The sequence below is a fragment of the Trifolium pratense genome, linkage group LG5 (genome assembly GCF_020283565.1).
Source record: "Trifolium pratense cultivar HEN17-A07 linkage group LG5, ARS_RC_1.1, whole genome shotgun sequence".
In the NCBI taxonomy this organism is placed as follows: domain Eukaryota; kingdom Viridiplantae; phylum Streptophyta; class Magnoliopsida; order Fabales; family Fabaceae; genus Trifolium; species Trifolium pratense.
In genome coordinates this window covers 52,472,530-52,492,127 of record NC_060063.1, presented here as the reverse complement: position 1 = coordinate 52,492,127, position 19,598 = coordinate 52,472,530, and the positions used below count along the sequence as shown (strand labels likewise).

The 19,598-nt window shown below is 34.6% G+C and overlaps 4 protein-coding genes across 4 annotated transcripts; 3 read left to right on the top strand and 1 right to left on the bottom strand.

Annotated features, from left to right (window-relative positions):
- The first annotated feature begins 272 nt into the window (after positions 1–272).
- On the top strand, positions 273–6,398 carry LOC123884343 (protease Do-like 9). The gene is made up of 9 exons (XM_045933429.1): positions 273–1,125; positions 2,648–2,847; positions 2,938–3,118; positions 3,242–3,433; positions 4,063–4,295; positions 5,440–5,541; positions 5,625–5,675; positions 5,786–5,890; positions 5,970–6,398. Exons 1-9 carry the CDS (start codon positions 513–515, stop codon positions 6,066–6,068), a joined length of 1,776 nt encoding a protein of 591 aa, XP_045789385.1. The 5' UTR covers positions 273–512; the 3' UTR covers positions 6,069–6,398.
- Positions 6,389–8,587, bottom strand: LOC123884344 (WAT1-related protein At5g40240-like). Its single transcript, XM_045933430.1, has 6 exons — positions 8,202–8,587; positions 7,748–7,864; positions 7,360–7,600; positions 7,118–7,276; positions 6,876–7,027; positions 6,389–6,677 (listed from the first exon to the last, which is right to left on the bottom strand). Exons 1-6 carry the CDS (start codon positions 8,456–8,458, stop codon positions 6,533–6,535), a joined length of 1,071 nt encoding a protein of 356 aa, XP_045789386.1. The 5' UTR covers positions 8,459–8,587; the 3' UTR covers positions 6,389–6,532.
- A 1,030-nt stretch (positions 8,588–9,617) lies between these two features.
- Positions 9,618–12,274, top strand: LOC123883020 (RING-H2 finger protein ATL48-like). Its single transcript, XM_045931702.1, has 2 exons — positions 9,618–9,875; positions 11,857–12,274. The coding sequence occupies exons 1-2, from the start codon at positions 9,797–9,799 to the stop codon at positions 12,030–12,032; spliced, it is 255 nt and encodes an 84-aa protein (XP_045787658.1). The 5' UTR covers positions 9,618–9,796; the 3' UTR covers positions 12,033–12,274.
- Positions 12,275–13,946: 1,672 nt separating this feature from the next.
- On the top strand, positions 13,947–19,477 carry LOC123883018 (ubiquitin-conjugating enzyme E2-23 kDa-like). Its single transcript, XM_045931699.1, has 7 exons — positions 13,947–14,127; positions 15,916–15,988; positions 17,328–17,407; positions 17,682–17,796; positions 17,902–17,954; positions 18,121–18,249; positions 19,106–19,477. Exons 2-7 carry the CDS (start codon positions 15,945–15,947, stop codon positions 19,243–19,245), a joined length of 561 nt encoding a protein of 186 aa, XP_045787655.1. The 5' UTR covers positions 13,947–14,127; positions 15,916–15,944; the 3' UTR covers positions 19,246–19,477.
- The last annotated feature ends 121 nt before the right edge of the window (positions 19,478–19,598 follow it).

Below are 19,598 nucleotides of genomic sequence, written 5' to 3'. Positions count from 1 at the left end.
GCAAGAGGCTTAATGCAAAATCAAACCTTACTAATTGTGGTAAGTCTATTGATTTTGAGATTTTCATTAGCGAGTCAACTTATTTTCTCGTGTGTCCAATAAATTTACCAAAATACCCCTGCTCGCTACTTAGGTAGGAAATACACTTCAAAGACAGATAAACTGTTAGGGTGCACGAGAAGTAGGTAGGACGAGAAAAAATCTCATTGATTTTTGTTGGTTTTCATGTTGGGCCACCAACAAAAACCCCTCAACCCAACAAAATTTATTTCATAAAAAAAAGGAAAACAAAATAAGTTTGATTTGGGGTTTCCAGTTCTCTTCCCTCCTGGTTTCCCATCTCTCCCTTTCCACTTACCATAACCTACCTTTGTCATTTTCCTTCTCTCCCTCCCAATGAAAGAACCTCCTCGCACATTCTAGTAATAATAATTAACACTATTCAATTCATTTTCATACATAAACATCACATAATCGAAATTATCATTTTTTATTTTACCAAAAAATAAATAATGGGTGACAATAAACGCAAAAGAGGTCGCAAACCCAAAAACCCTTCTCCCGAAACCCTAGAAACCACAACCACCGCCCCAACCACCACAATCGCCGCCGAACCTTCTCCTTCTAACAACGACGATGATTTCTCAATCGGAAACGTTGAACTCATCGACAACAACACCGCTTCTTCCCAACTCGGCCGGGGTCGTGGACGCGGACGCCCTAAAAAACCCGCCACCGTTCCCGACAAGGCTCCTGCCGGACGCCGTGCCACCCGTGGTGTCGACAGTAACGGTGCTGTCCCTGTCCCGACCGTTCCGGTTGAAGTCGGGGGCGCTACTCCTATGGATGCAGATCCTATATGGGAAAGCTTATCGGCGAGAGTGATGCCGTCGATGGATTCGGTGGTGAAAGTGTTCTGTGTACATACAGAACCGAATTTTTCGTTACCATGGCAGAGGAAGAGACAATATAGTTCTAGTAGTAGTGGGTTTGTGATAAGTGGGAAGAGGGTTCTTACTAATGCACATTCTGTTGAGCATTATACTCAGGTGAAGCTTAAGAAACGTGGCTCTGATACTAAGTATTTGGCTACTGTTCTTGCTATTGGAACTGAGTGTGATATTGGTAACTATGCTCTTTCTTTCTTTGTTATCTATTGTTTGTTTATGGATTTCTTGTTTTTCTTTCTTTTTATGCATATCAAATTGGAAAATGTATTAATGCTGGTTACTTTGTAAGCTAATTTAGTTTTGCATTTGTGATACATTGGTATTGGTATTACTTTCTATAATGAGAATAGTTCATTGAAAGTGTTTGTAGCAATGCCCTAAAAATGGAGTCTTTGCATGATTGGAGTCTTTGCATAATTATTGCTGAAACATTTTCAATTTTGTGTCTTGCTTTGTTGATAAAGATTGAATCATTATGTGTGGAGTTGTACGTTATGATCTGAAGTTTAGCATAGATTACTAACTTGAATTGAATGTTGTAACAATTGGGAATAGAGGAAAAACATTACCTGCATATAATTTCTTGCTGCATATACTTATTATATAAATGATATTAGAATATATGTATACATTTTATCCACATTTCTATTCATTATTTCATTACAGACTAATAAACTGGATTTAGCAAATGAATGGAATATAGGTAAAGAATAATTATATGAAACTAGTAAACAATTATAGAATCATCATACAACAATAATGGTGATATGGATAATTTGTGTGGATCCTTCTCGTTATATGCTTTGGCTCTTGGCTATTTATAAAAAGGTTATTATGCTATGAATATTTGCAAGGGATCAAGTCATAGGTCTAGAGGCAGTAGAATCTTTCTTTTAACATGTGGTGAAAGAAAGAAGTAGATTCATCCTTTACAGAGCCCCACCTAGACTAAAATAGATTTTACTATAAAAATGATTTAAAGGCTATAAATAATGAAGAGATCCTAATCAAACTACCATTGATAAGGATTCTTTTAATTTGGAATCTTATCAAGTTAAAGAAATAAAAATCGAAACTATAACGGATAACCGGTAAGGATTCTGTTATGCATAATCTTACCAACATGAAGAAACTTTGAATTCAAAACTTAAAAGAAAGTAATCCCCATCACAAATTATCACACCACTGATTGCTGGCCATTATGGGAGCTTTCGTGCACACCCACTTGTTGGTGTCCATTACTATGTTCTTGAAACTTGTGTAGTCTACTTTTTCAAAATATAAAAAAATACTCTTTCCAATGCAAAATTTACTTTTTTTGGTTTCCCTAGTTAACATGACCCTTACTCCCTCTGGTCACTATTATAAGCAAAAAATCACTTTTTAGATTCATTCAAAAAGTAATGTATCTAGTCCAGATACATTACTTTTGCAATGAACCTAAACAGTGTTTTTTTTGCTTATAATAGTGACCGGAGGGAGTATTGCTATAGCGTTTTTATGGTCTACCACCACTTCACGGCCCATGCCGCTATCCCGGATTAGTAACTGCGAGGTTTAGGTGGGGAATTTAGGGACGGGCATCATGGAATTACTAATATACTATACTAAAGTATCACAAAGGAGTCACTTTGCAATTTTGCTGAACTTCTAATATGAATCCTAATTAATGCATGTGTTTTATTTTACATTTGCAGCCATGCTTACCGTTGATGATGATGAGTTCTGGCAAGGGATGTCGCCTGTGGAGTTTGGGGAGTTGCCTACCCTTCAAGATGCAGTAACTGTTGTGGGCTACCCAATTGGGGGAGACACTATCTCTGTGACCAGTGGTGTTGTATCACGTATTGAGATTTTATCTTATGTCCATGGTTCCACAGAACTTCTAGGTTTACAGGTTTGAATAATTGATCGCCCACTTTCATCGTTAACTGGTGGTTTCATTTAATGTATCCCAGTTTTCCTTCATCAATTTTATTTTTTGCAGATAGATGCTGCTATAAATTCTGGAAATTCTGGTGGACCTGCATTTAATGGTAAAGGAAACTGTGTGGGGATAGCATTTCAGTCCCTCAAACATGAAGATGTGGAAAATATAGGTTATGTCATTCCAACGCCAGTTATCATGCATTTCATCAAGGATTATGAGAAGAATGGGGGATATACTGGTAATGTGGTTGCTTGGAACTAAGATGTAGATTTTACTTTTACAGCTGTTAGCTGAGCATCATAAAATCTAAGTATTGAAGTTTTATTTGCTTAGACTTATTTTTCACAATCTTTTGTTGTAGGGTTCCCTATTCTCGGGGTTGAGTGGCAGAAAATGGAAAATCCTGATCTACGAATGTCAGTGGGCATGAAATCAGATCAGAAAGGTGTGCGTATCAGAAGAATTGATCCTACTTCTCCTGAATCTAAGGTTTTAAAACCGTCAGATGTTATCCTTAGCTTTGATGGGATTGATATTGCCAATGATGGAACAGGTGAATGTTTATGTTTCAGTTTCTTTATACAGTTATGTATGCTGTGTAGTTTATATTTGTTTAGCTAGCTACTAAAAAACCCTTCTAGGAGGATTTAATGGTTCATATTTGACATCAACTATGATATGATAGGAGAAACCAATGTTAAACTTATACTTCTTTTAGACACAATGATAACATTCACTCATCATGCCAGAACTCCATCAATATGTCTTTTGGATTTGGATCTTTTCCATAAGCTGTTAATTTTGTGAATTAGAAAGTGCGTTGCAAAATTTCTTAATAATACCTGGAAAATTCAGTGAAGAGCTCAACACCCAACGAATTATTTGTATAGAATTGGCGGAATCTATTTCTCTCCAATCTCCATATCTGTCAATTTTTTAACGCTTGTTCTTTGGATTAGTACTATGTTATGGTTTAGGTCCTGTTCTAGTTCTACTAATTCTAGTTTAGATACAGGGTAGAGGAGGCATGAAACTCTGGCAAGGCTCACCAGTCATAATACATCACTCAACCACTTCAACATCTCATTATGCAATTTTTAATTATATAGTCATTACCTATATTGATGGTCTGAGTTTAACAGTCTGTTTAATAAGCTTTGTACTCATGGTGTTCTTTTTCAGTCCCATTTCGCCATGGAGAGCGCATTGGTTTCAGTTATCTCATATCACAGAAATATACTGGCGATGACGCAGCAATCAAAGTATTGCGGAATTCAAATGTTCTCAAATTCAATATTAAACTTGATGGTCATAGAAGGCTTATTCCAGCACACAGCAAGGGCAAGCCTCCCTCATATTATATTATTGCAGGATTTGTTTTTTCAACTGTTTCAGTTCCTTATCTTCGTTCTGAGGTTTGTGGTTAATCCATTATCCCTATGCTTTAACAATACTGATATTTGGTGTTCAGTGGTACTTAGTTCTATTAAATGCTTGTAAACTTGTTGATCGGACCATGTAACATTGAGAGCCATTAGGAAATAACATATTAACATCAGTTTGCTGAATAAGCACATGTGAGTGAGAGCCAAAGTGTGGGAATTTTTCCTGAATGGTGTGCGGTTCGATTGCTGGTAAGGAAGTTTCAATATAATTGAATCCTGGTTCCAGATCAAAGACTTTGGAAAAGTTTCTTTGATCTGAAAAATCCTTTTGCGGCCTTTTAGCTCACATTTGAGGTGGTAGGTTGACCGAGGTCCATTTATTGTTTTTAAGAAGTCACTTGGATGAGATAATACCTGTTTAACAGTAGATGGCTGATGGCTCAATGCAAGTAAGTAGTAAAGCTATAGGTTTGCGGTCTCCTGTTTTGGATCTGGATTGAGTGGGTGTTTGGAAATGGCGGTGGAGGAGGTAGAAAAAGAGGATGGTACCTTCAAAGACCTGAGACAGTGGAATTGGAATCAACAAAGTCCAAAGAAGTGGATGCCTGTGGTGAAGATAGGATAGGTGATGAATACCCAGGAAGATTGATAGCAGATGATGAGTGTAAACTGTAACTGACAGAGAGGGGATGGTCTCAGTAGACATAAAAGAAACAGGAGTTTGAGAGGAACACGAGGGGGACATAGAGGGGGTTGACGAAGGTGTTCTGAACAGAATAAAGTAGTTTCAATATTCATTAAACAAGATATCTTTAGACACATAGATGTGGCCATCATTAGCAAGACCTTTGTAAAGTAACCTTTGTGATCTGACGAGTGCCTCAAAAAGATACTCTCTTTAGATTTGGAGTTCATTTTATATTGTTGAGTACTGCAGAAGTGAGTTTTTTTATGAGGTAAACTGTAGTTATATAACTGAGATCCAACAAAGAAAGTGGTATGGGGGAATGTGCATGTGTTGTGACAATAGTGGTGTATAGGCCTTGTAATTTGCAGCTTTATATTTTACTTTACTTGTGGGCTTTGGCATTAATTAGAAAATTCATCAATACAAATTTGCTAAGCTTTCTTGTTGGGCCATTCTTTTCAACCTCAATTTTTCATTTATAAACAGTACGGAAAGGACTATGAGTATGAAGCTCCAGTGAAGATTTTGGATAAACTGCTGTATGCAATGCCACAATCACCAGATGAACAACTTGTTGTGATTTCACAGGTACACTTCTTCTGTTAGTCTTTTCTTTTTGCTGTTTCTCTTGAGTACCTTATCATGTCTGACAATCTCTTTGACACATTTAGGTGCTGGTGGCTGACATCAACATTGGATACGAAGAGATTGTTAACACCCAGGTTGATAATGACAATGTTTTATATTTCTGCTTTTTCTATTGGCTTAACCACTTTAATACTCGTTAACACCCAGGTTGATAATGACAATTTTTTATACTTGTTTTCTGAAGGTCGTTGGTTTTAATGGTAAACCAGTGAAAAACCTTAAGAGCTTGGCTGCTATGGTAGAGAATTGTGATGATGAGTATCTAAAATTTGATTTAGATTATGAACAGGTCCGTCTTTATTTTCCAATCTGTCTTTGTGTACTTATGAAAAATGGCTTAAGTAACCCTTATTAATTCTTCTATGCAGATAGTAGTCCTTCGCACGAAGACTGCAAAAGCTGCCACGCTAGATATTCTTGCAACACACTGCATTCCATCAGCAATGTCTGAAGATCTTAAGTCATAGTCATGTAATTCTGCATCTCGGCTGCTGCGGTTTCATGCATAGTACTGGTTAAAATAGAGCAGATGTGTAGGCTTGACTTGATTTTTTGTTAGATTGATTTCCTACATGTTATTGGGAACTTCAGAATGCTTCATTTATATGTAGTAATGCCTTTTGGGCTAATGAGTCTGCATTTTGAAAGGATGGTAGATAGCTAAGCAGGATCTACAATTGTCGTTTGTTATTTTCGATATTTTAAATTTTGAGGGCACTGAGCAATGTTGAGAGTATTACTCACAGATGTGATACCTTTTAGACAAGCAATACAAAACAAACTATACTCCTGAAAAAGAGAAATGCCTTTATCACTGATGCCTATTGAAATAAAAAAACGAATTATAGCTGTTTGTTTCCACGTTGGTGTGGTGAATACATCGTTTTTAAACTGACGTAGCAGACAGCAGTCGCTGGTTGTGTACTTGCTGTCATGGAGACTCTAGTAGAGCACTTTCTTGGGCAGACGAGGATGATGGCAATCCATTAACTTCAAGGCCTTTCATATTTTTCTCTCTAGATTGTGCCCACATTACTGCGTAAAATCCAATGGCGATTACTAGTGCGCCGATGACACTTGAAGCAGAGTGGAAAACAAATCAAAGTCAATGGAAAACATGTGTTAGTAAAATTTACATGTTTTAAGTAAATTGCTGATCACATTCAAATTCCTAAAACTGACACTAAAAAAAATAATCAGGCATTTTTGTGTTCCTTCATCTTCTTCGTTGGGGTAAACAACATATCAAAGGATATTTTCAAAATGAGAATTACCTGCCAATATGGAGTGTTTCACCAAGGAAGACAACACTCATAAATGCAGCAATGGCAATCCCAACAGGCTTGAACATGGTAACAAATAGAGGTCCTTTCCTATCTATGCACCAAGTAAGTACAGAAAATGTCACCACACTTCCGAAAATAGCCTGCAATATTTTTTCACATAGGAATGAGCTTTGCTATTGCTAACCCTCAATGATTTACAACTTTTGTTTTGGTTGCTACTACTTGCTTACTGAATAGATTATGGAGATTAGCTCAATGTCAGGACTTAGTATCCAGGAACTTGGATCTTTGACTACAATCAGAGAAAGTATTGCACATTGAAATGTTCCAAACAGGCAATAGAATGCAACTATGGTCAACTGGGATGGATATCCTTTAAGAATTGCTGCCTGCAAATATGCTCAACTATGTCAAATCAGTATTCTCTCATACATCATCACCACTTGAATCTAAGACCAGGTAGATATCTCACCTGAGCAATATTCCATGCTGCAAGAGATATAGTGGCAATGACTAGGAAGAGACCTCCAATGACCCAGTTACCGGTTTCTGCGGATAGAGACACCAATGGTTGCAATGTAGAACGCCGAGTTTGAAAGCTGCCAATGGGAGCGCCCTTGTAAAAGGTCACTAGAAATGCTCCCGAGATAGACACAACAGTCCCCACAATTTTGATCTGGCTTATTGAGCTTCCAACATCCAACTTCTCCATCCTACAATGGTTTTGAAATTAGTACAATGATCCAATTGTTATGCATAAGTTTATATATAAGTTTGCATAAAAATCTCTAAACATTGTCGTGTATATTCTAGTACTAGAGCGACACATTATTTAACAGCTTTCCAACACACTAAATTACCTGAAGATGACTGCTAGAACAAAAGTGATTGCTGGAGTCAAGTTGCTCATAGCAGATCCAAGGGTAGGAGAGCTATAGCTTATGCCAGTGAATACACAATTCTGCATGATAGTTATGCTGCAAATCTCCAATGATCAAGATTCTTCATCTCTATTTGTTAATTTTTTTTAATCTCTTTAAGGGATAGAAAACATATACAACCAACCAAAGTTTAATAAAACAATCCACCACCGCAATAGCGGCCGCTCTTACAAAAATGTCCGATCATCGGTCATATCTGACCGAAACTTCAATAATAACAATGAGACTCACTGTGATCACGGTTTTAAACCTTAAATAATACAATTAATGTAGTGTTCATTCATTTTTATTAGCTAATTCATATTACATAATAATCGATATTGATAAATTTACGCGTGCATCACACGAGTGTTTAGACTTGTTGCATACATACCCGAGAAGGCCGAGGAAGAAGAATTTTCCAAGAAGGGAGAAAGAAAGGGGTTGTCTTGTTGTCCTGTTGATGAGGAAAGAGGAAGGGAGGAGAATGACAGTGGCAAGAGCATTGGAATAGAGAACAAAGATGAAATGATTCATTCCTTTTTTGGACATGGCTGCTTTACTCAATGTGGTCAACCCCACGTCAAGGCACTCTACAATCACCATTGCTGCAAATGGAGTACATTCCAGCAAATATTGTTTCATTTTCATTTTAGAATGAGTATGTCTTCACTGTTGCTCTCAGTAGCTTATAGCCACACACACACACTGTACTGTACTTTAAGATTTCAACATTACCATCGTCACCTAACTTTGTAGACATGAAATGATTGAACTAACAGTCAAAAAACAAAATGATTAAACTATTTATGTGGACAACTAATCCTTTTAGTTTTTTTTTAATAGTTACGAAATTTTTATCGCAATTAACGAGAATTAATTTATCTTGGGAATTTGTGGAGCACAATTTTTGTACATTAACGATGATCAATCTCCGTCGGAGAATTTGTGTGACACATAAGGTGAGTTTTGTCCTCTCAACCGAATTCTCTTCATATGTAGGAGTCAGAAATCAAATATTCGACCACTTGCTTAAGGGGTTCAAAACTCTTATTACTTGGACCAATTAATTGTTGGTCCACCATTTTAGTCTTTAAAAGTATAACTCTAAATCTACTTGTTGTCCATTAATCCCTGAACTAAATCAACAAACAAAAAGTACATTTCAGAACTTTTTCTGAAACGGTTAGCTATTAGTTTGTTATTATATTAATATATTTTTTCTCAAAAGGATCCTCCCTAGTGGATTTTACACCGAAGAGTGTCCAATGATGATCCTCTCCTACAATTATGTTTGACCAACTAAGAGCATTATCGAACGAAGGACCAAGATTTCATAGCAGAAAATTTACACCGCAAATGATTTCTTTCCCATATTTTCTTTCACCTAAGTTTGACTTAAATCCTCCAACTCATTTTAACCCCCATTCAGTCGAACTATCTACAAATCTTAACTCGATTGATAAAAATATCAAAATTATTAGCTCAGATCCCACAGTCAAAGTTTGAATATCAATCCCTCCATTTTATATGCGTGAATTTCTAATTACTCGTCTATCTAAAAAAAATTAAAATCAGTTAAATTATCAACTCATTCACCACCCCAATTTAAAAATTAAGTTGACTAATTAATTAAAAAAAAATCATTTTAAAACCAAAACAATTTATTTATTTATTTATAAAATAAATATTTGTAAACGTATTTAGAATTTCAATATATTCATAAACCAATTAAAATTTGATAGTATATTAGTTAATGGACGTTATATAACCACGTCATAGACCAAAACAATAATTTTCATACAGTACTGAGTTGAGTTGAGTTGAGAGGCATCAAACCAAACAAAAGAAAAAAGTGTTCGTTTGGAATAGCGCGAGACCGACTTCGTATATATTGATTGCGTGGATACATTCTGGTTTGGTTGGAATTTTGATAATCGATTTGGGTAGTAATTCGGAGCTTCATAATCGATTTTGATAATAATCAAGATGGGTAGTAATTCGGAACCCGCTTTTGAAGATTTTCTTCAAGAGAAGAAGCGCGTTAGGAACCCTTACGTTCCCGTAGGTAAGTAAAAACCCTTTTTCTTTTATTATTATTATTTTCATCATCTAATCTAATTTCAATTCTTCACATCTTGTTACGTCAATTTTCATTTTGGTATTAGGATTTTTTTTTTTCTTTTTTCATTGAAAGAAATTGAAGTGTATATGGGTCAATAAAGAGTTTAGAAGGTTTATTATTAGGGATATGCATTGATTTGGGGGAAAATTTGGTGGATTTTTACGGTTGTTGGAAATGGGGAATGGTGTATGCTATTGAATTTGTCTAGTGAGAAAGAAAATGGGAAAAGGTTTTTGTATATGGTTGTTGAGTAGAAAACTTGTAGGTTCATGATGCTTCAATAACATTATTGATACATGTGATCCATAAATTGAGAAGGTTTGGATTTACTTGTTTTAGTTGGTATCTCAATGTGCGTCATTTTCATTGTTTGCTTGATAGTGATACTGAATCTGCTTGTATTCCATTGGGATTATTTTGCCTGATAATTGCTTTGTGAAGGATAAGATATTATTGCTTTGGTTGGTTGTGATCAATCAAGTTTCTAGATTGCAACTGTTGCTTACTACTCCCTCTAGTCCTTAATATAAGAAAGAATACTGATGGGTGGGTCGCTGGATTGTGTGCACTGTACTGGCAGGAGGGAGGAAGATGTTTCCCACCTCTTCATGTTTTGTGAGTTCGCGGCTAAGGTGTGTGGAATGATATTTTTCGGTGGCTTGGAGTTGTTGTTATTATGCCGCCGAATCTTTTCGTGTTGCTCGAGAGCCTTATGGGGGCTGCTTCCAGCGCTAAGGCTAGGAAAGGTTTTTCTCTGATTTGGCACACGACGGTGTGGAGGATTTGGAGATCGCGGAATGATTTGTGTTTTGCGAATGGCATTAAAGATGTGGAGAAAATTGTAGACGATATTAAATTGCTTTCGTGGCGATGGGGGCTGAGTCGGAGAAAAATCCCAATTTGCTTGTTCTATGAATGGTGTTGGGACCCCGGTATTTACCTTACGCATTAAGTGGTGGGCTGAAGCAGCAGTAGGTGGCGTTTTTGTCCCTGATGTGTGAGGCGGAGGGTGCTGCTGCTGAGTGTTCTGGTTTTGTACAGGAGCTCTGTTTTGATGTTTTTGTGTTTTTTGCCCTCTGTGTATGTGTTTTGGGTGTAGCTTCTGTTTAGGCGGTTTTGTGTGCTTCCCTTTTGTTTCTCCTTGTAATTATCCTAAGTACTCCTTGTGCTTATCTTTCTAATAATATTTGCCTTTTTAAAAAAAAAAAAAGTCCTTAATATAAGAAAAAGATTACTTTTTAGATACATTAAAAAATTGATGTATCTAACCTATATTATAGACTAAGATACATCAATCTTTCAATGTTGAAAATAAAAATTTTCTTATATCAAGGACTGGAGGGAGTATGTTGCAGTGATACCTTAGATTGTGGTGGTGTGTGTGACACTGACACTTGTGATTACTGATTATATACAATCACTTTTATTTTCTTAAGTTATTACTGGTTTCTACGTGTCTGTGTCCGTGTCGTGTCAGTCTCAGTACTTCATAGGTTGCTTACTGTTGAACACTGATGGATATAGGAAATGAATTTCTTAACTTATATATTGGAATTTATACTCTGTTTTCTTTGTTTGGGGGGACAAGTAATTTGATCTGTTTTGCATGATTGAAAAAAAATGTGAAGGACATAGGATGTATGGTTGAGGTTTATCTCTCTAATGAAATCACCATTCATGTGAATTTGGAAATAATATTGGGTCTGTTTGTATATACAAAGAATGAAGGAATTTGATTATTTACAATTTTTATATATGTACTTAAGTGGAAATTGACAGTGGTGGAACATCAATTTTACATTATGAATGAATATTGTTGAACATAACCTTTTCGGCTTTTCCTTTTCTTTGCTTTGATCGCTCATCTGGTCATTTAACTTTGTTGGTTAGTGTTCTTTGATTAACTTTGCTGTGTTAATTTCAGGCGCACTTATTACTGCCGGCGTACTAACGGCTGGTTTAATCAGCTTTAGACGAGGTAATTCTCAATTAGGCCAGAAGTTAATGAGGGCTCGTGTGGTTGTCCAAGGTGCTACAGTGGCGCTAATGGTTGGCACTGCCTATTATTATGGAGACAATCCTTGGCAACAAACAAAATAAACATAGCTAACTAACAATCAAAGCTAAACTTTGTAATTGTTTGTTTCTTGCTGGTTTTAGTTTTGTTTATGTGAATTGAAATTTGTTCATTTGAGGACAAAACCCTTGCTCACGTCTTACTTTCGAAACATTTTATTTCAACTCATAATAATTAGATTCTTATATGGATGTATTCTGATATATACTATAGTTCTTTGAATGAAATAAACGACTCTCGGTCGACTGTTGCTGTCTTGAGGAAACAGAATGGAATTGGGTGCCATCTTTGATCGACATGAAAATGGCTTAATATCATTTGATGGGGATTTGGCTCATCTAAAGGGAGAAAATCAGTAAAATCAGTGGTTGATATTATCATCATACATAATTTGTTATTTGTTATGCATGTGCATATAATATTAACTATTGATATTATACTCGCTTACTTTCGAGTAGCTTTATTCCATCGATGGACCGAACCACACTAGAAGACATGTTGCACATCCCTCAATTATAAAAAGCATTAGAAACCTTTAGTTATCAAGATTTATCATCTTTATCTCCCTCTTGTGTTTCTTGAGTTTTGGTAGTCTTTTTCTTGACGGGTTAGAGCTTTTTTTGTAGTCTAATATGAAGGAATCTATATCCTAAATACTCCTTACTAGCTAGAAATTGATTAGTGATTGAGTGTTGCTGAAGTCAACAAGTAGCGGTGCCAAAATGTGCCCAATGCACACTTTGACCCACCATTAACGCATCTAAAATATGTTTAAAAAAAAAAAACACTAAATTCAAAATTACACAAACTATAAAGCCTTTAAAAATAGATATTCTAAACATTATCAAGATATAGAAGAATAGAGATGAATGAGATAAAGGGAGAAAAGAGAAGAATAGAAAGTATAGAATTCTTGTATTTCTTATTTTCAAGTGTGTTTTTACATTGTAATATAGACCATATTTATATGCGTCAATGATATAAGCCAATGTCAAATAGACATCTACTAGAATTATTACTATTCGGTCAAAAAATAATTCACACATTTGTAAATTGCTCTGACGAGCTAAACAACCTTGTACTATCATTGTTTCACTTTTTAGTGGATTAAATAGGACAAGTCAACTTGAAATATAAGAGTCTATAACCTCAAGTCAACATGCTTAAAAATGATTTAAATCAATTGCTATGTTGTATAGAATCAATTGTTATGTTGTATAGTTGGGCTCCATCCCTTTTTATCACTTTAATAATTTATCGTTGAATGATACATTGTAAATAATATGTATCCTGTTGATAACATGACACATGTTAATGACACATGTTAATGATTCAAATAAAAAAATGTTTTATCGTAATCTATGTATTGAATTTAATTTTTAAGCTATTATAATCTAATTGCATAAACTTTTAAAAAATATTTTTATTTTTGGATTCTTAGAGCACATTTTAGCATGAACTTTAATTACTTTAAAAAATTAGTGGTTCAAATTTGTGAATTTTATAAAAACTTTACTAATTTACACATTTTTTTTGGTGGATCAAAAATTATCAAACTAGAACTATTTTTTAAAATACACTTTTAATTTTGAAAGTAAATATACCTAAATAGTAAATACAAACATTGCAATATTTATGTTGGTGAGAATAAAAAAAACTGATGCAATACCACACTTTTTGTGGTCAAAAGAATGTTGCCATTGCCAAAGTTTGTGTTGAAAGAATGTTGCCATTTTCATTAAAAAAAAAGAAAGAATGTTACCATTGTCAAAGATTTTAAATACTAAAATTACTAAATCTCCTTTCATTTATTTATTTAAAATAAAATTAAATATATTTTATTATTAACATGATAATTCAAAATTTGAAAAATCACAAATGAGCAATTTTAGCTCTTAAAAAAACCGTAACAATGGAAAGACATCGTTGCCACGCTACCTTAAACTTTTGTTAACACGTGTTTATCCATCTTCTTCCTTTGCTTTTATCTCATTCTTTCTTTCTCACATAACACAACCCTCACCCTTATATATCTTTTTCTCCATTCATTCTCTCTTTTTTCCTTCCCAATCACTCTCTCATCACAACGCCACCATCAAACGCCTTAAAGGGTTTCAGGCAAGCCTTCATTTTTCACTCTCACTTCTCCAATACCAATCAAATTTTCATCTTTTACACATTAATTCTTTCTTGGGTTTTGTTTTGATTTACCACTATTTCAACTTTTTCTTCATTTCTGGTTAAATGGGTCGCCATAGATCTTTGAATCGGAACATAAATGATGTTTTTTGTAACATGGGTCGGTCGGTGAATTCTATGTTGGATTTTTCATGATTAATTGCAGAACAGATTGTGTTTTTTTTTTCTATGATTTTACCTTTTTTTTTATTATTGCCGCATTGGTTGTTGCTAAGTTGATCATAGTGAAATGAGAAATTTTGGGTTTTTATCTGTGTTTGAAATGGATGTAGTTGTTTGCAAAAGATAGGATTTTGATGTATTTGTAGTTTGTGCCTGATGAAGCTTGCAGTTATGTCACATTGTGTATCACACCCTTTTGTGTCATATTTTACAGCTTAAAGACCATTCCATTGTTTAGTGTCTCCCTTGTTTGTCTTTTGATGCTATGAAGGATGACAGTGTGTGTGTCCACACTTTTGTTCACACTGTTGCTTCTATCATTGCAATTGATTTTTTCTTTTTGACTATTTGATTCATCTTTTCTTACCAAGTTTATGTTTTTGTTGGAATTTAGTGTAAACTTGCCAATAAACTTCCAAGTCATATTTGGATTGACGATGAGATTGTCAGAATCACAATGATTTTGGCAAAAGCTAAACTTTGTAGTTTCATGTTGCCACCGCGATTTTGCCAAAATCACCGTCAATCCAAACATACACGAAGAGTCTGTGATGTGATTAACATGAGTTTATACATCAAAAGAGTCTGATGTGTAATGAGCATAAGTTTGTACATCGAAAGTGTCATGTCTAACTCTGGGGCAAATTTGTTATGTACTCCCTAATAGTAATTGTTTAATATTCATAGTGATCTGCTACAAGAAGACTGAAATTTGACCATGCTATGTTACTGTCTGTTTACTTATAATTGATGTGATTGTCTAGTGAGTGATGCCTACTTTTTCAGAAATGATTGTTTCTGCCTTAAGAAGATGGATCTCAACTTCCTTATTGTTCTTTCTGTTTTGATTTGTAATTGAATGTAAGATTGATAATTGATGGCTTCGAGCATAATATTGTATAGTTTTCCTTGTCTACTTGTCCTTTTTCAGTGGATCCATATCCACCAATAAGTGAAAATTATTGGTTTGTCTGATTTAAGTTGTTGTCCTCCTTCATATATGTCTTGTTTGGATCTACATTGTTGATTGAAAATATTTAGTTTGTTTTATTTGAGGCCACGTTTGTATCTCGTTTTTAGCTTTTGCATCTACAAGTCTTTTAACATACGATGCAAAAGCTTTCTTTTCCCTTTTACTCTTTATTTTTATATGATTACTTCTTTGTTTGCCAATACAGTTTCTATTTGTGGATCAATATTGACGCGTCTGTTTATCCTTGGTGTTAACATCAAATCGATTTCAATATCTCATTTACCAGATTATTTCATTTATCTTGCCTTTCTGCTGCTTCACTATCTCATTTACCAGATTCTTGTGAATATTTATGGGAAAAAGTTTGTGAGTTTGATATGCAGACACATATCAACAGATATATTGAGCAATGTGAACAAGTTCACATTCTCTTTTAAATTTAATGGAAATTTATTAAGCTTATTGGGTGCTTATTGGAATATAGACTTTTCATTGTGTTGATGATGTAACAAATATGTATATTATGTAAATTTGGATAAAAAAGTAACTTTTCTTAATTGTCCTTGTGGCAGGTTGAAATAAGCGACTTGTTATAGTGAAAATGTCATCTCCAAGCAAGAGACGAGAAATGGATGTAATGAAATTGTGAGTAAACTGTTCTACTCTGCATTGATAGTTAAACTTTCTTAAACTGTTACGGGATTAATATTTATAGGTTTTTTATAAGTTTGTGGAAATCTGTATATTCTCAAATTAGTTAAAACATGTTTTAGTTGAAATTTGACTTACAAGGAAGAATCTGTAGTTTTTTTCACACGTGGTGATTTAAAAACCAAACTTCTATTTGACAGGACCTAGACTACTTGTATGTAGTAAGACAATCATTATAGAAAAAATATGATTTATACAAGGCGAGATGCATTTAATCCCTTGAAGTATAGCCTTTCCCAGCATACTCCCTTATAGATTTATAAAAGGCGAGATGCATTTAGTTCTTACTTAACCCCATGAAGTTTAGTTTCAAGTAAAAAATTACTTTATAGTTTAGTCAAGCAATTTTTAATCTCTGGACACGTCAAACCAAACTTTAAGGCATACTTTCTGATGCATTACTTTTTGTAATGGAAAGGATGTATGGTGTCCATGTGCCTTATTTTCCATTTGATACATGGTAAAGTACACTTTTAGTTTCACCCTTTTAAGGAACCCCCTCAGCTTATGGTCACCCCTTAACTTATGTTTAATTGAAAACATTAACTTGCCTACCAGTTAGATTTTCATTAAACTTAATTTTAGTTGCTGTCAATGGTGCACATTACCCCTTACAGTTCAATACACTCTCAACCTTCCCACATAATGTTTTTTTCTTCAAAATATAGTCGAGGGGGCTATTTGAAATCAACATTTTCATACCGCAGATGTCACCCTTCTTCACGGGGATAGTAATCTGCAGATTACTAAGAATAATAGATGAAATAAAGAAGAAAAGAAGTTGAACTTAATAAAATACTACCCCAGTCTTAGTTTACATCTGTTGGCAGTTTCTGTGAGAATGTCGGTATGAAAACCCTCCGTCCTTCCTGCACACATCCCCAAAATAAATGCTGCAGAAGCCTTTGCTAAATTAAATCTAAGCATATGGATGTATTTAATTTAGTAATATAGAACAAAAATATCAAGTTTCATGCTTGAAATGAATTACTAAAATAGTGGTGATGGTGAAGTGTCTGCATTCTATTAGGACTGAAAAACAAAACACAATGGATTGGACTTTTGAGGGACTTGGCATTGCTCAAACAATCCTAATTATGGTTCCATCATCAGTCTAGAGCTAGAAAGCATATGCGCATGATAGTTCACTTTTATTTCTGTTAGATGAATTGAGACTATAACTTCATATAACATTTACATGTTACCTATTTCTTATGTATGCACAATTCATTCTTATTAAAAGTTTTCATGGTCATATATTTCCTTTTTACAGGATGATGAGTGATTATACAGTGGAGACAATAAATGATGGACTCACTGAATTCAATGTGGAGTTTCATGGTCCTAAAGAAAGTACTGTCAATATTCTAGAGCTGACTTAGTCTTTTGTTTAACGAACTTGTGCATACAGTTGAAAGAAAGAAGTGCTAGCAACACACTCTCTAGCATTCTCCGTTCAACACTCCTATGTTTAGGCGAAATACGTGAATTTCACCCAATCATAGAGGTAGTGTTAGAGGGAGAGTGTAAAAGAGTACATTGCTAACACTCTTCTCTGAAAAGACTAATTACTCATCTTTAAGTTATCTGGTTGTTCCTTGATTTGTTACATTTGTGATTGTTGCAGGCCTTTATGAAGGTGGAGTCTGGAAAATTCGTGTTGAACTACCTGATGCATATCCATACAAATCCCCTTCAATTGGCTTCGTGAACAAAATATACCACCCGAATGTTGATGAGTTGTAAGAAAAAACTTCATATCCTTATCAATCTTATCCTTTATTGATATTGATAGGTGTCTGCGCACATGGATTATGCCTGACTCCTTTACATTTCATCAACTGCAGATCTGGCTCTGTATGCTTGGACGTCATTAACCAATCATGGAGTCCAATGTTCGGTAATTTTATTATGTGATTTTCAAAGTTTAACATTTTTATTGATTTGTTGTAATATTGTGTATGTATGTTGGTAAACAATTGTGTGAAAAATTCGACAGGATTATATGGAATCTCCACCTTCTTAATGTCTATGGATGACAATGACAAGGGTTTTCATTGTTTCAGATCTTCTAAATGTCTTTGAAGTGTTTCTACCACAACTCTTGCTTTATCCAAATGCTTCAGATCCTTTGAATGGCGATGCAGCGTCGTTAATGATGAAGGATAGAAAGCTGTATGACCAAAAAGTTAAAGGTAAGCATATTTTTAGTTATGGTAATTTTTTCTGATAATTTAAGACCAAATTTCATAATTTTTTTTTTAATGATAATAAAATGATGCATAATGGTCTTGTTTTTGAGTCCATGATCCCTCTGAATTGCTTGCCTCAAATCTATTACTGCAAACCATAATTAGTTCAAGTTGCAGATAGATAGTCATTTTGGTCACTAATGTGTGAAGCGTTGTCACTATACCCCTGAATGTGTTGAAATTACAAAATCATCCCCAAGTGTGTCTTTCGTTAGTAATTTTATGGACTAGTACTGACCAACCGAAAAGACAATCGGGGACTAAACTGAATAATGAAAGCCATATTCGAGGACCAAACTAAGTAACAAAGAATAATGCTAGCAACACACTCTTTAACAAACACACTCCAACACACTCTCTTTTGTTGGTTGAAATTCACATGGGTCCCATAAAAAAATGTGGACCCATATAATTTTTATGGGACCCATATAAATTTTAACCAATAGAAGAAAGTGTGTTAGAGTGTGTTTGTTAAAGAGTGTGTTGCTAGCACTCCTCAAGTAACAAATGCACATTCAGGTATGCTTACATATTTGAGTTTAAAGGATACGCACTGACAACCAGTAAAAAGGGATAAAGTGGGGTGACGTGGCGGAAAACATGATTGTGATTGGTTGACAGTGTAAAATACGTGCATATTCCTTTGTCTACATATGTTTATTTTTTGACGTCTCACGCATTTGATGACCAAAATAACTGTTTAATCATTATTCAAACATGAAGATTTTACTCAAGATTACTTGATATATATGTGGTGGGAAAAGATGTGTAAACGTTAGTGTGATATTTGTGGGGACAGAATATTGTGAGCGGTATGCAAAGAAGGAAAACATTTGCAACAATGGTACTGGTGATGATGAAGAGAGTGATGATGAAGACATAAGTGAAGCAGAAACTCAATCAAGTGATGATGAAATTCCTGGTCGTGCTGATCTTTAAGTTGTTACATACCTTTTTAAGGGTCCATGTATTACTACACATATTTACTTGTTCAGAAATAATTATGAGATAAGATGTAGGTTTATTATATGTACTATTTTTTGTGCCCTTAAAATAACAATTATTATTCCTCTGTATAATTTCTTACCAAAGTTATACTATAATATGTCATTAGGGGGCTTTAAACTTTTAAATGTAATTTGTATATTAATAATATTTCACATTTTATCTTTCTTTCTGAATTTAAGAAACCAGAAATGTAAGTTACATGCTGAAAATTTTAGCTGTTTTGTTTTATCTCATCTAAATTTGGATGTGTTAGTACACTTGAAAAAACTGAAATTTTGTCTGTC